At 41.4% G+C, this 13349-nt stretch overlaps 1 protein-coding gene across 2 annotated transcripts in view; it reads left to right on the top strand.

Moving 5' to 3' along the window:
- ehmt1b (euchromatic histone-lysine N-methyltransferase 1b) overlaps positions 1 to 13349 on the top strand; it is a 37995-nt gene that overhangs the window by 15611 nt on the left and 9035 nt on the right. The window contains exons 1-9 of one of the 2 annotated variants that reach the window (XM_035913250.2): positions 1929 to 2123; positions 5375 to 5465; positions 5554 to 6074; positions 10053 to 10308; positions 10425 to 10573; positions 11025 to 11177; positions 11328 to 11399; positions 11558 to 11660; positions 12793 to 12906. In XM_035913250.2, the coding sequence (XP_035769143.2) occupies positions 1929 to 2123; positions 5375 to 5465; positions 5554 to 6074; positions 10053 to 10308; positions 10425 to 10573; positions 11025 to 11177; positions 11328 to 11399; positions 11558 to 11660; positions 12793 to 12906 (1654 nt within the window). Of the gene's footprint in view, positions 1 to 1928; positions 2124 to 5374; positions 5466 to 5553; positions 6075 to 10052; positions 10309 to 10424; positions 10574 to 11024; positions 11178 to 11327; positions 11400 to 11557; positions 11661 to 12792; positions 12907 to 13349 lie in introns of those variants that run through there. The other variant, XM_006803489.3, reaches the window with a different exon arrangement.

Here is a 13349-nt window from a genome sequence, read left to right on the forward strand (position 1 = left end):
AAGGAAGCTTTTGATGCAGCAACCTCTTTGCAGTCAATTTAACTTGGTTGCAGACAGCAAACACTTGCAACCAATTGGGGAACACACATTTTTCCTGAGCCACCAATGGTTGTAAGGGGTCACCAACTGGTCTCGAGACCTTATGTTTGTCATTCTCACCATTGCGAGTGGTGTCAAATGACAAAAGCGACGTCACATCCGCTGGTGTAAGCCGTCCTTTAGTGTTGTTTCAGCTGGTTGCACATTTAAGTTAAATTATAGCAGGTGCAGTTATTTTCAAAATGGACATGTTTCAGGCATGACTGTGTGAGCATGTCCACCTCTACAAGCATATACATGACACAACGAACATGGGAGGACAGAAATCGTGGAGAGAGATTACTGCAGCAGTGCCGAGTAATTTCACGAGTACAAATGGATGTGGCTGTGTGATGACGTCACCTGATCAGCGCACAAAGCCATTGTGGCGAGCATAAATGGATCATTAAGCCGATGTCATTTGAGAGCAGGTTTTGGCTGGTGAGCGATCTTTGAAGAATAGCTGAATAGCTCTTTGTGAAAGAGTACTTTTTAAAAAATATTTTTATTTTTTATTATCATCAGGGACTCACTGAGCTTTTTAGGAGGGGCACAAATGCACTTATATAATGGAAATGAGAGTGCTTGATATGGAGCAGGAAAAGGAGAGCTTTGTAGAGAAAATTAATACAGAGAGAGTAATAATTATGTCCTGATTATTTGGCTGTCATAATTTGGAAGCCAGAATCAGAATTAAAATTAACATTCTTGCAATATAAAGTATAATGCTTTCTGTTAGAACTGTTTGTTTTCTCCTTTTAATTCATAATAACTTGAGTATTTTCATGTTTTAGACACCCAAGTAAAATGTCAGAAAGGTATGAAGGTATGCCTCCCAACCTGCTTCCATTGTCATTGTCTTGGGCATGTTGCATAGCTCACATGTCAGGATTAGCTTGTTATTGTTTAGCTGTGAAACAGTAGAAGCTGTAGCATTTCTACATCTGCATTCCTACCTGTCCAGGAAGTCTCCCAATGAACTAACCTGTTTTTATGTTTTTGTTTTTTTTATTAATTATGAGTTAATTGTTGTCAGAAATGCTAAAATAAAATGTCAGGGTTCGTTGATATGCTTCCTCTTGATGTCATTTTTTTATTGGATAGATGATTCAATTCATTGATCACATTAAAACAAAGTACGACAAAGACAACAAAAACAACGATGGAAAACCTTTGTACTGACATGTTATGCTAAGTTTGATTGATCTCGTAGGCTGATATCTTCAGGTCCTTTTGTGCTTTCCTTTCTAAGTGTTTCCAGGCTTCTTTAATGGCTGCTCAGCCTATGACTTAATATCTGTTTCATGAACCTGGCAGGCCATGTTTAGTGGTGTTTGTTGGCCTCGGGCTGAGTGGAGACAAAAGACACTCCTGTTGAGAGGTTCAAAAAGTGGCCTGCTGTCTATGAAGAAAAGCAGTTTGGTTTTGGGCCTCATTTCTTGTACCTCCTCCTTCCTTCTCTCCATTGCTCCTCCTGAAATGGCAGTGGCTGCATACTGTCGAGGCTTTTTGGAGCTTAAAAATCCTTTACTGACGAGAAGATTTATTATTTTTATATGAAACGATGAAAGGAATTACAAAATGTGTATAAATAGAATAAGTGAATTTGGCATGAATACAGGAATGATTTGACAGATAAAATCGTCTGTACGTGCTGGTTATTCAGGCTTTTTCCTCTTATTCTTGTTGGGTATGCAGCCTTTGGGTGGTGATTTAGGTCTTCGTTGGCAGTGGGGGTCTTCCAGTTTGGGGGGGGGGGAAATGGAGTGGTGTTACAGTTGGAAATGACTGAGCATGCTCTGTGGAGACCCTCTGACAGAGAGGACCGACAGAGGGAGCCACCAGGTCACATGACCGGCGAGGTGAATGTGCATGCGGGGAAAGAAAAGGAAAGGAGGAACAATCTGTTCGACAGATCCTCGCGCTCTCCCTCTCTGTCCTCCCTCCTTCCCTCATTCTCTCTCTCTCAAACACACACTCTCTCCCTCACTCACTCCTTCTCTGCCACCTTCTTCTTCTCAATGGAGGCCATGAGAAGAAAGCAGGTATGATGCTTCCTGGAGGCACAAGAGAAACGACATGTTAGCTTTGTATTCTTCACCCTTAGTTGGCTTTTAGTGGTCTGAGGAGATGCATAGTCTTTCTTCCCCGTTCCTTTTAGACCAAGTTACTACCAATTAGTTTGAGCTCTTGCTGTCTTCTCTTTGAGAAGGTTTCTCTGTTTTTGTTTTTTCTTTCTTTTCTTTTTTTTTTAAATTTAAGACGTGCTCCTCGAGCTGCTTATCTGTCAGTAATTCTAATCTGTCAGATTTCTCTGGATTCCTGAAATCAAAAACTAGATCTTAAAGGAGAGAGGATTTGTTTGTGTGTTTTTTGTGTGTGTGGTAGCAGAGAGATGTGATTATGGCATGGATGGATCCTGTGACTGGAGACGGCTCCCTTTGAACTAGAGCAATCACTTCATGACAAATGTCAATCTCAATATGGGAAGATAAGCGTGACCTCCTGAAGATCTTGAAATTTACCTGATTTTTCTAAAGTGAGGTACAGCCACCTTTTTTGGTTATACCTTTATCTTTAATCCCTTCTCTTCTCCACTCTCTCAGTGGTCAGTATGTAGTAATGAGGTCACTGTGGACCTTGTCTAGGCTACAGTATGTTCAGATATATACTGCAGATGTTGTTTATTAATTTAGAGGAAGTACATTGGGGTGTGATGTGAGCTTCTATGTTTACCAGCTGCTGGATTCTGGCTCAGGGTCATTCGTTCATTTGCACAATGTGTCCCATGGTGGGTTAATTATTGACATATTCATAAAGGTTAGCTGAAATTTTATGCCAAGTCAATTATTTTTTAAGGCTATCTTTGCCTTTTTTATCTAGACAGTGGACAGCTGGGAAACAACAGGAAATGAGCTAGAAGAGAGGCTGCATGACAGACCACCCAGACTATTCAAACTGAGGGTTTTTTGCAATTACAGCCTGCAGCTTCAATCCCTAAACCACCTGAGAAAAAAAAGCTCCTTTGCCAGATTTCTTTAGCACAGTGTCAGGCTGTTACTGTGAATTGGTAGCAAGTTAAATGTCAGGGTGATCTATACGATTGAGCATTTTTTTTTTTTAGGATTTTTTTTTATGTAATGGGGGGGGGGGGACACTTTTATGTAAGTAGATCACAGCAGAGAACAGGTTTTGCAAATTGGTTCTTCATTCTTGAGGGATCAGGGTTCATTATTGTTTTATCTCATCTGGGTACTTAGGTACTCGGTACTCAGTGCCAGCCCCGGCAGCCTGATAGCTGCCTGTGTAATGTGTTTGTGGTTTGGTAGCTCTGACTTGTTTTCAGGTCTCTTTCAGCAGATCTAAAGATAGGTCACATCAGCACCTGCCTTGTCACATAAGAGGTTCACATTAAGTTGTATGGACAGGAAAGGCTGATCCTTTATAGTGCTATGAGCTTCTTTCTAATATTTATAGTGTAATATCACTAGTAAGTCCAACCACTGGGGCCTTCTTTGTGCACTCATAGTTGGAGCTTAGGCTCTGATTAGCTCTCACAGCCTTGGTTTCAGCTTTGGAGCTTCTTTCAGCAGCCTCCATATTCCCATCTATGAGCTTCCAAACCCCTTCAGTCCCCATCTAGTGGAAAACTGCTGCAATGGCTGCGCTGTGTCAGTAAACAATCTGGTTGCGAAATGGCGGCGATCTGCAGACAGCCTTCTCTGCCTCCCTCCCTCCCCCTTCTCCTGTCTCCACTGTGTATGTTCCACTTTACACCACTAGGGGGAGGGCTGAGGCTTGTGTGTTTTTGTGTAACTGGCTTTCTTCAAACCATGGGGGGGAAAGAGGGGGGGAAACTAAAAGATTCTTCTTCTCTTGACGCTCACAAGTGTTCACTAGATTCCTCCATGTAGATCATACACCAAAGAGGGTTGTCCCAGACTAGATGTTCTTTGGGGACAAACCCTCACAGACCAGTCCTTGGCCTGGACTTGTTGCTAATTGATTAGGTTCATGTTTGGCTCCGGAGCATGAACAGGGACATGTTTCCTGACGGTTTATTTAGTTGGAGTCTCGGTTGTAAGCAGATCAGGACTCACACAGTCTGACTGTCTGAGCCATTGAGGAGAGGCTTTAGAGTAACTGACTGAATCCATTAGCTTATAGTGGCCTTATTCTCTCTCAGGTCTTTTGATTGGCTTTGTGTGAGAAGAAAATGTATCCTCTGCTTTCCTTCATAAAGGTTAACTGATATTTTATGCAAAGTGTAATTTTTTTGGATAGGCTTTGCCTTTTATCTGGATGGTGGACACTTGGGAAGCAAACAGGGAGAAAGGATGCATGGCAGACCACTCAGACTATATTTGTTTGGCTTAATGTGAGAAGAAAATGAGTCCTCTGCTTTCCTGGGGCAATCGGCTTCAGTACCTGACTTACTTCTCATCAGATATGACCTCTCACCACTGATCAGCACGTGTCTGTCCCTAAATATGCCCTAAATGAGTCTTATGAGGTAAGGGAAAGTGTAAACCTTTATTTTCTGTGCTGGTTCTGTGTAATTCCTCAAGGTTGAACTGGCCTAGATTGACTAAATGTTGATATTTGAGCTGAAAGTAAAGGCTTTGCAGCAAAGTAGACCTTAATAGTAAGCATGAGAGTGAAGTCACAATGATTTTTCCTTCAAGGCCTCCTGTTTCCTTTGAGCCTGTTTTTCCAGCGTGAGCATGAAGATGAAGGTCTGCTCCGGAGGAAGAGTCTTTATGTTTCCTGTTGTTATCTCTGAGATGTAAAGACAGTCAATGGGTGATTTGGTTTTCTTTTGAAGCTGTGGCAGGTGCCTGTTGCTCCACTGGTTAGTTGTAGCATATAAGGAGAGAAGCCGGAGACGATGCGAGTGCATAGGGGTGGGCCCCAATCTCTTGGCTGGCTCTACAGTATTCCTGACACTGATACATCACTGAAAAACATAAATAAAAAAGGATTTTACACAGGATTAGGTGCATCGAAGGATGATGGTTTAATTCAGAGATATGCCTGCTAAGGCCTGGATCACAAATGTGGTTTTGAGAAGCTAAAACCAGAATTTTTGGGGTATTTTTATCGAGAAATATGTCTTTACACTCACTTTTCAGATAGTCTTAGGCTTTAGGAACACCTGGGGGGCCTGTTTTTAGACACATTACAAACTAAGCAGCCACTTGATAATGTTATCCACAAAAAAATGTATTTAATAAAGCTTAATTTAACAGTTTCCCTCACATTTACTTTTTTTGGTTTTTGTTTTTCTTTAAATCAGCCCGCTGGTCTAGCCAAGAGCTGCGTGGATAAAGGTGGATCCACAAAGAAAGAGGGACTCGATCCAGGAAGCAATGGAGAAGAGAAGTCAGGTATTTGTCTAAATACACTTGAACGTGTTTTATTTGTGTAAATGATGGATTTACATTGTGATTTAATTTGTCTTGTTTGGATGCAAAGATGGGGACAAAGAGGTAGCAGACAGACTGGCTTTTTCCCCTGCAGCAGAGGTGATGCTGAACGGCACCGAGAGCGACGACACAAGCCACAAGGACCTGACAACAGGAAATAACAAGACTGTACTGTTGTTAAATGAAAATGGCACGTCTGACATGGAGCCACCGCATGGTTCTGTTACTGGAAGCAATGGATTCATTCTCACTAAGCAGCAGCAGCCGGAGCAGGAAGGCAGCGCTGCAGCGGCACCAGGTTTGGGAGTTTCCCCTCACAGGACTAACTGGTTGCCCTCGGGCTCACCGACAGGGGGGCATGCAGCCAAAACCCTCCCTGCCTTGGCGTCTGGGAGTGCACAGAGTTCAGGTGCACTGAGGACTGCCCCCAGTACAGGGACAAAGCCGGGGCAGGGGACACCAGACACTAAAAATGGCCCCAGTTTATCTCCTTCCCCGGTTCCAGCGCCAGTCACCGTACACAGAGCGCGCAAGACCATGTCCAGACCTGCTGTCAGCCCTGCACAAAAGGTGAACCATGACCATGACCAAGAGCAAGGGATTATCATGTTTGCTTTAGATTTGTTTTTTTCGACACCTTAAGGAATAAAAATAGTTGAAGGCCAAACTGGAAAAATCTGTAATTCAGAAATGCCCTTACAATATACAACAGGTTTATCCCTGCAGCAACTCTTATAGTAATACAGCTTATATTGCCCTGTATGCAATTTCAATAGCAGTTTCATAGTTGGGGTACTATTAAACTGCTAGAGGCTTGCATTATGCTTTATATCAGCAGCTCTATCATACATCAACACAGGAGTTCTCAGATTCCCAGCTGGCAAAGAGGGAGATGCTAAAAACGTAGGAAAAGATGAGATGTTCTGCAGAAAACATCCTCCTCATACATTTTGTTTCCTGTTTGAACTTTTTCCATTTCTTTTCCAGTGCTGAAGCGTGGTCATTTCTGTCTGAGTATCCACACCTTAGCATTTGGGTGCCTCACACTTGAGTGTGAATGGTTACAAAGCTGTGTTAAAGTAGTAGTTCATGCATGCTGCAACACATCAACCCTAACCCTGATGTTAGAGCTTACAGGGTTAATCTGCAACTGTAAAGGCAGGTATTAGAAGCAATTTGACCACAACCACATTTCCTCTGAGTAATGGTGTGTTATTCATTTCATCCCAAGGGTGTTGGGTGACCTTGAGGTCAGTGACTATGTAGGCCAGCACAATTTTTTCTTGTTTCTTGTGGTTTTTGCCTTCATTTGACTAGGCAAATCATAAAGAACAATTTCTTTATAGATCTGGCTTTGCGAATGTGTATTTTGTCCTGATGAACCAGAAAAACGGCTTCTCCAAACTCGAAGCTGCAAGCTGTCGAAACAGAATTATATAATTGTGTACTCGAGCATGACGGCTTCCTTTTTAGACCTGTGGCTCTTTTCACAAAAGGATCTTATCTTGCCACTCTTTGTTACCTGAAATGTCACTAAAAGTTCCTACCTCTTAAGAACTGTTTACAAAGGTGCTGACAGGAACATTTAATAAGGAGCAGTGTGGAAATGGAAGAGATTGGGACCTTTGTGGAACTTTGCTTTTGAAATGATTGTCATTAAAACTAAGATGGGTGGAAGGAAGAACTTGCCACCATTGAAACACCTCATGTGGGTGCACATTTCTCAATAAGAAGAATTACCTGCTGCACTTGTGCAAACCACAACAAATGTAATGGGTCTCCTTGGTGAAAAGTGAAACTTTTAATTGGAAATTGACCCCCCCCCCCTCAAAAAACCCCAAAAAACTGATCAAATTTTATTTTTAAATCCTACCTGATGAGACTTTGTTTGTTTTTAAATCCCTCAGCCCTTAAAGGCTGATGGGTGCCGGCCAGTGAGGCAGGCATCATGGAGACCCAAGTTTATGAATGACATGACTCAAGAACGAAGCAATGTAGGAGTTTTAAATTGATACCATAGGTGTATCGTCTAGGAGGCTGAGGGGTGTCATTGGCCGTCTGCAATATTTGGTTTAAAACAGATTTCTTGCATATTTTTCAAAGCATTTTACTTAGCTGGATGTTGTCTAAGTAGCTCTTATTTTCATCCTCATCAGAGGCTGTCTGATGCATGGTCTAATCTCGTTTTGCATGCTGTGTCATTGATATCTGGATATGACATTTTCCTATCATGTAAAAACACATAGCAGTGTTATCCTGGAGAATAGGGGTCTAGTGCATAAGTATTAAATTGAATTTTTTATTTTTCAGCCAGTTTGATAACGATTTTTAGCACTTAAATTGGTTGCGGTTCTGGCGCCTAAACTTTTAATGTCTACTTACTTTTGGGCAAACATGTTGAGGCATATTTTATAAAACAGAAAAAAACAAGGAAATTGTTCCTTGATTGGAACAGTTATTTATTTTTTATTTTTTTTATCAGGCAAAACTTGTTAGATATGTAAAAACGTAAACATCTTAAACATTTCCTGAAATATAGATAGATTTGTATTACTTGTCTGCAGCAGGAAGCAGGCTTAATTCCCAGACCTTTTGGTTTGATTAGCAGAAGCGGACATGGGGCACACAAGTTCTTCACTCTGAGGTTCATCGAGCCAGCTGCTCAACAGGCGGCTTCTCTAATCTAATATGAAGGCAGATGATAAACGATACGAATGAACAAGATTTTAACAAGAGCAAATTATAGCAAACACAGGGCTCAATGGTAAGTCCAGTAAAAGTTAAGCCTGCATTCTTGGCCAGCATCTGGTGACCAGTTTTATACAGCCTCAGTTCCTTGTCCTGTGACCTCAGTAAAAACCTTGAAGAATTTATGGGTTCAGTCAGTAGTTTCAGGCTGTTTAAAACACCCTAAATTGATTCAATTGCAGTCATTATTGAAATAAAAGAGGAGGATTATCCAGGGTGTGCTCTTTGGCTACTGGGCGTGCTGTGACCATCAGTTTCACAGTCAGATCCAGCCCCTAGTTTCAGTTTCAAAAAGCCAAGATGGCTGACAGCTGAAGGCTTCACAGGCTTCACTAACTCTTGCATTTGTGACACTGATATTGTGCTCGGACATGTAAAACCACTTTATATTTCTTACAGTCAGTATTTTCATGAAGTTTACCTGGTTTAGCAAGTGACCCATAAGCTGGAAGCCTACTGCAGAAGCCCAGGCTCAAGTCAGCCCTGAGCTATTTACTGCTTGTCATTTCCTGTCTGCCACTCACTTGGTGAAAGATAAAATAATAAATTAAATCTTTATTTATTTATTTTTTTAAAAAAGAGCAAGAGATTGACAGAGAAAGAAGTGTTTTTAGCTGATCCCTTCCACTACTGGCTTGTTTTACACAGCGACAGCATTACTGCATAAGGAAGTTAAAATAAAATCTGTGCACATTATCTTCTGCATCTTTGAATAAAACTTAGGATATTTCTTAATAAAATAGCTGCAGGCTGGAATTAGCCATCCTGGCTCTCTAGCAGGAATAGCTGCAGCCTGCAGAGGGGAGTCTAGAGAGTGGGCGCAGCATTTACTCCACTATATTTGTTTACACACTTTAGATACTCAGTTACAGATTAACTAGCTAGCAGTATATAAGGAAATGTGTTTGTGCAAAAGTTCGAGCAACTACTCATTGCTTTATATGTTTTCAGGAAAATGAAAGGGAGGTTCAGTGATGTGATGTGATGATGGCGTTCTATTGTAGTCTGTATTTTCATGCTGAAAAAATGAAGCTGTTGCCAGTTAGAAGCTTTGCAGATGGTAATGAATGGTGGTTCAAAATCTGATGGTACTCTCCCAACACCACTGGCTGAAATGAAGCCCCAGGCAATGATGGAGCCTTCGTGTATTTGAGTCTTCTTACTTGGAAATATTTAATTGAATGGTTGTAAAACCGTAGCTCACTATGTGGACATTACAACACTAAAAATGTTGGCTTTATTTTACTTGGTGTGTGTATATTTAGGTTTTATTTAAAAAAAATAAAATAAATTTGGGCCTTGTTTACTTTCCTTATTCTGCCATAAATATACTGTTACAATCATATGCTTATATTAAGCATATCCAGTTTTAGATAATGAAGTCACTCTTTGTAGCTCAATTGGTTTACTTCTACAAACTCAAGTTTGAGGGAGTTTTTCTGTTCTTGGCTCTTTATGATGTCAGTGCGTGCAGATTTCACTTATGTGGACATCTCAGACCCACAGCTCTGATTGTGAGCACAGGTTTAAAGTTAGGAGACAGAGGATGAGCTGATCAGCTGAACCAGGGCTTAGTATATGATAAATATGGATTATTTTGTACTTGAATCATGCTAAGCTGCTCTAATGGAGTCCCTGAATAGAGTGGGGAGGGAGGGAGGGGGGGGGGGGGGGATCCTGGAGCTGGAACAAATCCATTTGAATGAAAATTGGTTTTAAAAACAAGGAAATAAAACAAGAACTAACCATGAGGAAACCTTTTGTAACACATTGATCCTAAATGCTTTTGCCACTCTGCAGCTTCTTAACAGGGAATTAAGGGAAGCAAAGAGTGCCAAAATGGAGTCTCATGTTGCACCCGACCTGCAGAAATCCTCACCGCAGTCACCCTCTCAGAACCACCTACCTCAGAGTCCACCAGATACACCATCTTCAGCACAAACTGCATCATCAGCTTCACCAGCACCTGTTCCTCCACCACAGCCACTTCCAACTCCTGCAGAACCGGAAGCTCCTTCGGCTTCTCCTGCTCCTGTCCAAGCCAAGCTCCAGCTAGGTTAGACTGACTCCAGCGACACATCACAAAAGCTAATGCACTAAAAATTGGAGCAGAGTGTAATGTTTGTCTGCGGTAACACTCTGCTGTAAATGTGGTGTTCTCTTGTGCTCTAGGCTCTTACTCGGGAGCGCTGTCATCCCGTAAGAAGAAGAGGCGAATGGGAATGTACAGCTTGGTTCCCAAGAAGAAAACCAAAGTGCTAAAGCAGAGAACTGTGCTGGAAATGTTTAAGGAACTACAGCAGACTGCCAAGAGTCCAGAGGTCTGTGCTTCTCATCTTTTCAAAAATTTGCGAAATTAAAAGAAAGCGTAACACGTATTCATTTAGCCTCTCGAGGCACATCTCATACATTCATACAGTCTTACGCTTCTCATGCACTTTCTGCCCTTGAATGTTGAAAAAATTGCCACATGTGGAATAAATTATTCCAATCATTGTCCACTGAGACATAGACAATTAAAAATGGTCATATATGACCCCAGCTCTACATATTAGATGTGCCATTGCATTTTTAAGAACAGAACATATTTCAATCAACGTCTCCGAGAACTTTTCCTAGTTTTTTAAACAGACCAGGACTGTTGGTATGGTAAGGTTAATGGGAAGTTGTTCAGGTTCATTTATGACCGCGGAAATGCTGAGGTGCGGCTGTTAAGGCATGCAGTTTAAGATATAACATTACATCCACTTTTTTCCATTTGTTGTCTTGCAGGCTAAAGAGGTGGCCAGCATAAATGGGGAGAAAGTGGGAAATGCATCTGAGGATGAAGAGTCAGAAGATCTGGAGTCTGAAGAGGAGGAACAACAGCAGCCATCAGAAGAACCTGAAAGTGCTGCGCAGGAAACCTCTGAATCCATCGCTCAGGTTGGAGAATAAAAGTTGTTTCCTTCTCTTGAAACCTTGTGTGGTTGTTTCTTTGCGGGAACTCTGAATAACTGTGAATGCAATGCGTTGCAGTGAAAGTCTTATGTGTTAAATGCTACTGATGAATTCTGTTTGCTTTTCCTGGTGGAGGTGAAAGACGAGCAGGAGTCTGAAGAATCTGGAGAGGAAGAGTTGGAGGAGGAAGGCACTGAATCTGACTTGGTAAGACCGCTCGCCACCACTTCTCCAACTGCATCTCATACCACCTCTTTTAGCTAAAAATGGAAGAGAATTGATGTGTTTTGTTTTGGGTTTTTTTTTTTTCTTGTTTCTCTCTGTTGTTAAAATCATCCCTGTGGCCAAACTCTCACCTGCATCAGAGCACAGAGTCGAGTCTGAAGAAAAAATTGAAAAAGAAAACAAAAGCAGACAGCGCATGGCTCCGGCCCTCCAGGAAACGAAAAAGGAGGATGAAGTCCAAAGGTGATCGCTGTTCCTCTATATGCACATCCACCCAATCACCTATCTCAATATTCTCAGGCTGACTGATGCTATTTCTTGAGAGAAACATGTCGCAAGTGGATGACAGAAAGTAATTCTCTGAAACCGACATTAACCCCAGAAACTGAAACTATGTACTGCTGGGTAAATGTTCAGCAGTGAACTGATTTTAGCCACCTAATAGATTCAGTATCGGTTTATACACTGGCTGTATTTAGATTCTTTTCTAAATAAACTTTTCACCTCTTTACCTGCTGCCAGACTGACAGAAACAGTCATTTTAGTTCAAAAACATGTGAATTGTTTGTATGCTGCTCACCTTGATTGGTGAGTTTATTTCTCGACTTCAGACTTCAGATCTGAACTGCACATTCACAAAATAAACAATAAACAAAGCTCTCAATTGTTGCAGCAGCTCTGTCTGTGTCCTTGATTCAGGTTCCTTTTTTAGAGGGAGCTTGAAATCCCATGTGAGAGGTGGAGATAGCTTTACTGGCAATATTGCCTCATTTTATATCTCTTAACCCAACCCTAGGCCACGTCTCCAGCTGTTTGGTAGCGAAAAATACATATGTATCTGGCTGTGGGCAGTATTTTTCAGTATACATGCACGCAGGATTACAGCACACAGTTAAGTTAGCTTATTTTGGCACAAATCTGTGTATTTTCTGGCCATTTTTGACAATTCAATTTTAAAGTATATTATATTTGTGTAAATGGTTGCTCAATTAATAAAATGAGCTTTAAAAATGTATATAATCACAGTGCTGGTGATCTTCTGGGTAAAAATTGGATTCTAAAAGCATGAGTTTAAGCCTCTGCTAAACCCTAAAATCTGTCTGAGACTCTACAGGGTGGCTTTGACTTTTATTGACTAAAATGACAAAAGTTAGATTGCAAGCTGACTAAAACTTCAGATCCACGTTGGTCTGAAAACATGGCACAGTTCGAACCCAGCGCCCAACTGGTTGCACTTGTTGTTCCTGTTTGATATACATCTACACTTCTGCAGCTGCTTTGAACTAAAGAAAAAATGCCATAATTATATCTTGTCTGAACATTTTTCACCAAGGCTCTTCCTTAAGTATTTTCTTATCCTTCGTCTTTCTCACAGAGCCGGAGGTGGCTGTTCAGCCTCAGGCTCCAACTCCAGCCGAACCCCATGATCACAAGGAGTACACGCAGATTGTCCCACCTGTCAGCCTCAGCACGCCTTCACCCAGCAAAGGTGAGATTCAGTCTAGTTCAGTCACTCCAGTTACCAGAGGTAAGGCCTCAGACACAGATTGGCTCCACCTGCCTGTGCCACAAAACCCGTCGAAGCATCTACACCCCTAACTTCAGTATCCAGGTGGATGAGTTACTTACTAAAAAAAAAAGAAAAAAGCACCACTCAAGAGTTGTTATCGAAGTGGAACCTATCCAGATGCCAAAAGTGTGTTCATAGCAGGCTGTAAACATGCTTATTTCTGCTGTGAAGTTGGTTGTTAATATGGTTGCTGGATCTTTTTTTCTTTTACTTTCCTTCCCTTCATGTGAATTAGGAGCTGTTATAGTGCACATGTTCAAAGCAATGGAGCCACAAGGTTTTAAAAGACAAAATGCTACAGAACTGAGAGAGTGGTGAAAATTGAGTATTCGATTTTAATTTGCAAGTTTTACACCCAAAAT

Source organism: Neolamprologus brichardi, chromosome 7 (assembly GCF_056152115.1).
Source record: "Neolamprologus brichardi isolate AB-2024 chromosome 7, ASM5615211v1, whole genome shotgun sequence".
In the NCBI taxonomy this organism is placed as follows: Eukaryota; Metazoa; Chordata; class Actinopteri; order Cichliformes; family Cichlidae; genus Neolamprologus; species Neolamprologus brichardi.